Consider the following 7,874-nt stretch of genomic DNA (forward strand, 5'->3'; position numbering starts at 1 on the left):
GATATCCCTGCGCTCGAGGGACTTGACCATGTTATCGAAAGGCAACAAGAGAGGATACCCTAAAGGTTAATGTGTAAGTGTGTTAATTTCAAATATGTTATCTTGAATTTAAAGGTTAGCTATGTTCAATTTTAGTCTTACCATACAATCCTATTAACATACATCTAACAGTTAAGTGACAGTTATAAGGGGTGCGAAAAATAAAATCCTACGCTATTACAAGGCTTCGGGATGGGGATTACAAATTGCCAAACGAATGGGGATAGGAAATTATTACAACAACCGAATGAAAATAAAACGATTAAGTGTGAAAAATTAAGTAACTTGTAAATATCCATGAAGATAATCCGAAAACCTCAAGTGTAATACCTCGCAAAACAAGAAAGTGTTAGCAAAATAGCAATGCATAAAATGATATATGAATAATGGAAAATATGAACAAATACAAATCAAGAATTAACCAAAATATATTAAATACTAAAGAGAAATTAGCAAATTAAGACATATTTTTTTGTGTTTTTAATTATCAAAGCTAATTAGATAAAATGCATTTTTTTTATATTTTTTCACTAATTAGACTAAATAATCTAAATATCCTAAATTAAGTTAATCTAATTAAATAGAATACACTATTTTGAATTTTTTAATTTTATGTACATGTCATGAGTAGAAATATATACAAGACTTGTTTTATTATTTTGAATATTTTTTGTATTTTTTGGATTTGTGTTGTTTTTTGGAATTTTTTTAGAATAATAAATTAACCTAAACTAACTTAAACTATTTAACTTAAATAAATTTCTAACCAAAAATTAGTTTCAATTACAATTACTAAAAGATAACAAAAAGTAACGAAACAAGTTAGGCCCTCTAAACTAGGTTCACGGTCTAACAAATAGGAATGATGTGTCCCCATAATAAATTGACTCAAAGTCAGTCAAGAGAAAAATTGGTTTCCTCCTAATTCTAGGAAGAACAAATTAAATCTTTCCTTACCGCTTTCCTAGTCATGGAGCAAAAGCATATTCGTCCATTAATTCTTCAACTTAGGCCCAAAAGAGCCTCTATACCTTTGTTCATAACTTAGAAGGAATAAATCTCATGTTCACATAGAAACACCCGAAAAGCAGAATTTCTCATTCTCGTGAGCTTGCATTAATTCCTTAGAAACACTAAAGTCTTTGAAAACCCTACTAGCCTATGAATGCTATGCATCTATCCTTTTTTTGACAAGTATAGAGTTTATTTTCATTAAAAAAATCCAACCACAAATCAATCCATACATGAAATCAAATTGAAAAAATTGACCCAAGTTCATTATAAGAAAACGATTAAAAATCATAATTATTTTAGCATTAGTTAAAACCGTAATTTAAAATAAGAAGTTCTTGTAATGACATATAGAATCTTACATTTGTTTCAAGATAAACATCTATGAACAATTGCAATTGCAAGCAATTACACATCACAAAGACATCAATTTATTTATGCTATATATTTCTCACAAAGTCTTGTTTAACCACTACATAATACAACTTTTTCAACATATCTTCCCCTTTCTTCTTATTTCTACTCAAACCCTCACATGATTATTTAGTGCTAATTTGCAATAACATTGAGATTCATTGATCAAAATATTTTAAACTAACTTCACTTGCAACCATTTGAACCAAACCCAATCCTACCACCACCGATATCATAAACAACCTCTAGTGTTTTTTGTTGTACATTCCCAAAGATAGTAATATCACTATCATGATCATTTGCTGCAAACGCCAAACAAAATTGCTTCTGTTCCACGTAAATTATCCCCAATATGGGAAGCTCCACCGTGACACCACCAGCGAAGAAAAAACTAATCTCCGGAATAATCACAGTCTTATTAGTCCCACTAAAAAGATCATAGCATGTATCAAAATCTCCAATAGCAGAAGGAGGTGGATAATTAGCCATGCCTTTCCGAAAGGAATCACGGAGACTGACATAGACGGTAGGTGGCAAGTGTGTAATGACAGTTCCTGAATCAATAATGGCGCCACTGGTTGTGAAAACAGATGATGCAATTGGAAGTTTAGTTCCACCGACGCTGATTCCCTCAATGTCGAGGCCGTAGAAAGAACTGCTACGGGAGATTGTGGACAAAGGAGTGTACTTTACATCTTCGTTATCCGTGGCAGCGCCGAATGTGAGGTGGCCTATCTCGCTAGAAGTAGATGGGAGACAATAAGAGAAGGTATTATGATATTTTTGAGAGGTTTGTTGGATAAAGGAGATTGGGTCACGACCAAGCCCTAAGAGACCGGCACCGCCGTTAAATAGGCCTTCGTTGTCTTGACCGCAACCGAATAAGAAACTGTCGATGGTGTCTGTTGGCGTAACGGTGAGCCGTTCGCGGCTTAAGTATCCGATAGAGAAGGATCCGTCACCATATTTGACCTCATATATGCATGATTCTGTTGGCGTAGAACAACTGGGATTGGTTCCTGTAATAATAATAGTTTTGGAATTAATTAAACTGCATTTCATATAATGATATGTAAGTAATTTCTATTATATATAAAAGGAAATGTGAGTAATTTGGTGATCTTTAAAATACCTGTGGCTGAAACATGTTGAGAGCAATCTGGAGAAGTACATGTGATATTGGAATAAGAAGTAGACTTTGATGGATCAAATATTTCATCAACTTGTTTGTAACAAGAACCAGCACAAGGTTGGCATTGAGTCCAAGTGAGGTCACTACCAGTGTCAAAAATAAGTGATAAATCCTTTTTAGGAGTACCAAGTCCAAGAACAACATAGTAGTTTCCTGATCCAATAAGGTCACCAGATTTTGCAGGTAAATTAGCACTAGAAGAAGAAGAATCCAATTCTATTTCCACCTTATTATTGTTATTGGAAGATGATGATAATAACTTTGAGTGAATATAGTTTATCCTTTCCTTGTCATGCTTTAGAATATCACTGTGTGTTTGAACATAATTTGCTTTTCCATTTTTGTTTAGATGGGAACATGGACCATGTTTGTGTACCACATCTAATGTTGATTTTCTTTTGGGACCTAAAATTCAAAAATGAATCAACATAATTAGTTTTATTTTATATGTATCTGATTTTCAACTTCAGCTTAGAAGTTAGAGTAGTCTTATATAAATTAAATTTAACTTAACTGCATGATAACCATTAGTATTATAAGGATGAGAATGACTTACTCAAGGAATCTACATATATTTATCTATGAAGGACTCAAAGACAAAATCTTATCTTTTATAGGTTATTTGTTCTCCATCTATAATTTTTTTCTATTATTGCTGAAGTACATGCAACTGATGTCTACTATAATGAAATTTAAAATTTTTTCATTTTCCAACTTAGCCCCATTGATGTCTAAAAAAAATTTTTAGGGTTAAATAAGTTTTTGGTCCCTATAAATATTACAATTTCATTTTTAGTCTCTCTTGAGTTTTGACAACGGTTTTTTTTTGCAAAAACCGTTGCCTAAAGCAGAGAGGGACACGAAAAATTTTTTAACCGAAAATTTTATTTTAGAGAAGAGATTGTGCACTATTTAAATTAGAGAACTTTAATTAAATATCAATTCAATTTAAACTTGGTTTATAACCTATTAATAAACTAATTTATAAATAGTGTGTATCTATAAACTAATTTTATGTTTTAACTCTTTTTAATCAATTTATTTTTAACAACATTTAATGAGATTCTCTTATTAAAAAAATATTTTTAAATAATACTTTTTAAAATAATTAATTAAACAGTTGAAATAGATTTTTAATTTAAAAATTAATTAAATTATTTATAATATGGAGTACATCGATACCTGTAAATCTATAAGACTTACACACAAAAAATTTACGTCAAATTTCAACCGTTAGTTGCACTCACGGTTATATATATATATATATATATATATATATATATATATATATATATATATGGGGACGACTCAAGTGAAAACAATTGGTTATTATGAGAAATGTGAACAATGAATCACGATCATTAAATTTTGATTTAGTAATTTTAATGAACTGGATTGGTTTCTCTTTCTATGATCCTTAATATTTATTTTAAATCAACATAGAAAGAGAAACCAATCCAGTTCATTAAAATTACTAAATCAAAATTTAGCGGTCGTAATTTATTGTTCTCATTTCTCATAATAACCAAGTAGAGTCGCCCCATATATATATATATATATATATATATATATATATATATATATATATATATATATATATATATATATATATATATATATATATATATATATATATATATATATATATATATATATATATATATAACTTTTTTTTAATGAAAATTAATGAACCATATATATTTTTTATTTCATTTAATATGTCTACTTGATCAATTCTCGGTTGAAATTTAGTGTGAAATAAAAATTAGAAACCAAAAAAAATTGTGTCCGACTCTTTGACTAAATGTTGGAGACAAAAAGTGTAACGATCCAATTTCTATTTTTTTTCAATTATAATTTTGTAATAAAAGCTTCTACCATGCAACACTTCACCAATAATTAAGCTAATTCATTTGGGGAGAGGGAAATTAATGTTAAAATTAAATAGACCTTTGGTTGAAGAACTGCAAGAAGATGATGGTAAGAGAGAGCTGGTTTGAACATGATGATGGTGACTCTCCTTCCATGTTGTTTCAATGGCAAAGTTCTTCTCCAAAGTGAAAAAGAGAACAAGACAGACTAAGAAGAAATGAGACATTTTGGAAATCGTAATAGCTAAGAAAAGATTTCTGAATACACTCTTGAACTGGGGGCTTGGCTTTTATAGTGTCATAAGAGCATGACTTTTATAGTCATACCTTGGAGCAATATATTAGCCATCGCCACAAATGTACCTCTCACTCCTAAAAAAAAATTTAATTGAAATATTGTGGATTTGAATCTGCCTTCTTATGGATCCTAACTATTAATTGATTTGAATTAATTGTTAAATGAGAAAAGTTAATTCATGTCTATGGAATTCGTTGCACTTTATGTCAATTTTTAAAATATTGAACAAAACTTAGAATAGAAAAGTGCTACCAGTTGATATAATATGTTAATTGATTATATCTGGAAAATGTTTTCAGTTTTTATTTTATTTGATAACTATATTTTATCATGTATTTGTATATATAAATAACTTTGGAGTATCTCAAGCTCAAGCTCAAGCTCCAAAAGATAATGATTCAATCGGATGCATTAGGCGTAGTTGATTGTGTTAATAGGTTGGACTTTTCGGCTGTGCTGGAGCCAATAGTTGTTGATTGTGTAGAACTTTTAAATTCTTTTGCTGTTGTTTCTGTTATGTTTGTTAGTAGGAAATGTAATACCGATGCCCACCATATGGTTGGAATCGGTAAATCGTTTGGTTGTAGAACTTGGTTGGAGTGTGTCCCCAAGTTTGACTCTGTTTCTGTTTCGTTGCCCTTGGTTGGCTAATTTTATGCAGTACAATTCAAAAAAAAACTTTGGAGTATCTCATAAATGTTAGATTACATATTTTCACCCTCAATTTTATTCTCTCTAATTCTCTCTCATTCTCTCCACACTTAATTACTCAATTATTCACCAATCATGTGGTTCTAAGTTCTAACATTTGGTACCAAGAGTCTATATCAATCCATCAAACATCTATTGTGCAATCATGACTTCTGTCTCCAATGAAAGAATTTCTGCAAATCTATCTATCCTTGATGCGAAGAACTACGCAAAATGGTGCAAGCAAATGAAGGTGTTGTTTGCCTATCAAGATGTTCTTGATGTGATCAGACCGATGCAAATCCACTTGTCGAAGGTGCTACTCTGGGGAAAAGAGCATCGCACAAGAAAGAAAAGAAGAAAGATTTCAAGGCTTTGTTTTTAATTTATCAATGTGTTAATATGGATAATTTTGAGAAAGTTGGTGATTGTGAATCATCGAAGCAAGCGTGAGAAATCTTGGAGAAGGCATACGCAGGGGCTGACAAGGCGAAGGTTGTGAGGTTACAAGCTCACAAAAGTTAAATTGAGTTGATTCAAATGGAGGATAATGAGACCATCAACGATTTCACTACGAGAATTACTTTATTTAAGAACCAAGTAAAAGCATGTAGAGAAACTATTATAGAGCAGTATGTCTTCGCAATAATCTTGCATTCTCTGACATCAAGATTTGATAACATAGTCGTAGCGATTGAGGAATTGAAGGATCTTGCGATAATGAGCAAAAAGGGACTGCAAAGCTCTCTTGAGGCACATGAGCAAAGAATGGAGGAAAATAATGTTGATAAGGCAAAGTTAATGATCGCTTTGCAAGACCGTTTGAATGAGAGAAATAAGAAGGCGAAGGGAAATTGTCCCATGAGCAAAGGTAGAGGGAACTTTCAGAATTTTTGTGGAAGAGAGTCTTAAAGTTTCAAGAATTCAACATTCCAAAAGGGTGAAAATAGCTGCAATATGGCTGCTAGATCAAACAACTCTATAGGTGGAGATCTAAGGGGTAGATGTGGAAGAAGAATGGTTGAGAAGAGCAGCGAGTAGTGCTATAATTGTCAAAAGCTTGACCATTTTGCAAGAGAGTGTAGTTCCAATAAGAAAGAACCTCGAGAAGATAAAGCTAGAGTTGCAAGGCATGAGTTCGATGATGAGAACACACTTTTGGTCATGATCACAGAGGGAGAATGCAACAACAGCAGATTGTAAAACAACGATAGGAGCATTTTGAAAAATGTTGTAGAACTGAAGTGCAATCGGTTGCACAATTATCTCAACCAGTTACATCACTACTACAAAAAAATGAATTTCACCTCAAACGCGAAATACATTTAATATCGGCTACAGAAGCGAGGTAACAGAAGGCGTTATGAAAAGATACCACTTTACCCTTCGGTGTTTTAAAAACCGACGGGTAAAGTTATCTGCACATGGGTTAGAACCTCAGCTTATGCACTTTTATTATTTTCAAAACTAGCGCATCACACCTCTTAGTTTATCAATAAATATGAGGGGTAAGATAAATTGTATTAAAAAAAAACTCATTACACTTTTTACACAGAATATTAATAAATTAATTTGTTTACAAGTTACATTGTTTACCTAGAATATTACATTGTTTACACAAAATATTAAAGTAAAAATTAATTTGTAAGTGAAGATAAAACATTGGATCTTCGAATCATTGAATTTTGGGGAAGATCAAATGCGGGTTGCCAGAATATTTTCAATTTCTTTTGTTTGCATGTGTTTCTAATATAAACAATAAAAAGGGTTAGATATATAAATGATTTTCTGCTCAAATAAATATTTAATAACACAAACCTTAAACTCAAGTAATTTTATGCTGTTTCAATTCATCATATATAACTTTTCATGGAAAATGCTTTAACAAGAAAGAGAATAGATATATAGTGGTGGATGTAGATAGTTTCAAGCGTTTCATGGTGTTTCATTATCTGCAATTCTTGTTCGCATGCTTATTTGTGATTCCTGTTCATATATCTTACATGTATTTCAGTTACATGCTTCACATATTCCTGTTCGCATGCTTATTTGTTATTCTTGTTCACATATCTTACATGTATATCTGTTACATGCTTGTTATGCTTATTCGTGATACCTGTTCACATGTTCACATGCTTATCTGTGATTCTTGTTCACATGTCTTACTTGATGTTTGCTAGGCTCTTTATTACGTTGCTTGTTCGTTGCATGCTCCCTTAGACGCTCGATTCCGTCTTATTAGGAGACATGGATTGAGATAGAATCAGAACATAGTTAGTCGAACTACGAAGCTCAAATTTCTCCATTGCACATTGGAGGTACGTAGGCATAAGATACGAACGCCCTATCGAGCGACTTT

At 31.6% G+C, this 7,874-nt stretch overlaps 1 protein-coding gene across 1 annotated transcript; it reads right to left on the reverse strand.

The window, feature by feature from the left end:
- Window positions 1–1,458: 1,458 nt before the first annotated feature.
- LOC131656570 (aspartyl protease family protein At5g10770-like) lies at window positions 1,459–4,814 on the reverse strand. Its single transcript, XM_058926261.1, has 3 exons — window positions 4,607–4,814; window positions 2,597–3,061; window positions 1,459–2,483 (listed from the first exon to the last, which is right to left on the reverse strand). Exons 1-3 carry the CDS (start codon window positions 4,752–4,754, stop codon window positions 1,651–1,653), a joined length of 1,446 nt encoding a protein of 481 aa, XP_058782244.1. The 5' UTR covers window positions 4,755–4,814; the 3' UTR covers window positions 1,459–1,650.
- Between the last annotated feature and the right edge of the window lie 3,060 nt (window positions 4,815–7,874).

The sequence above is a fragment of the Vicia villosa genome, linkage group LG3, assembly GCF_029867415.1.
Source record: "Vicia villosa cultivar HV-30 ecotype Madison, WI linkage group LG3, Vvil1.0, whole genome shotgun sequence".
Lineage (NCBI taxonomy): Eukaryota > Viridiplantae > Streptophyta > Magnoliopsida > Fabales > Fabaceae > Vicia > Vicia villosa.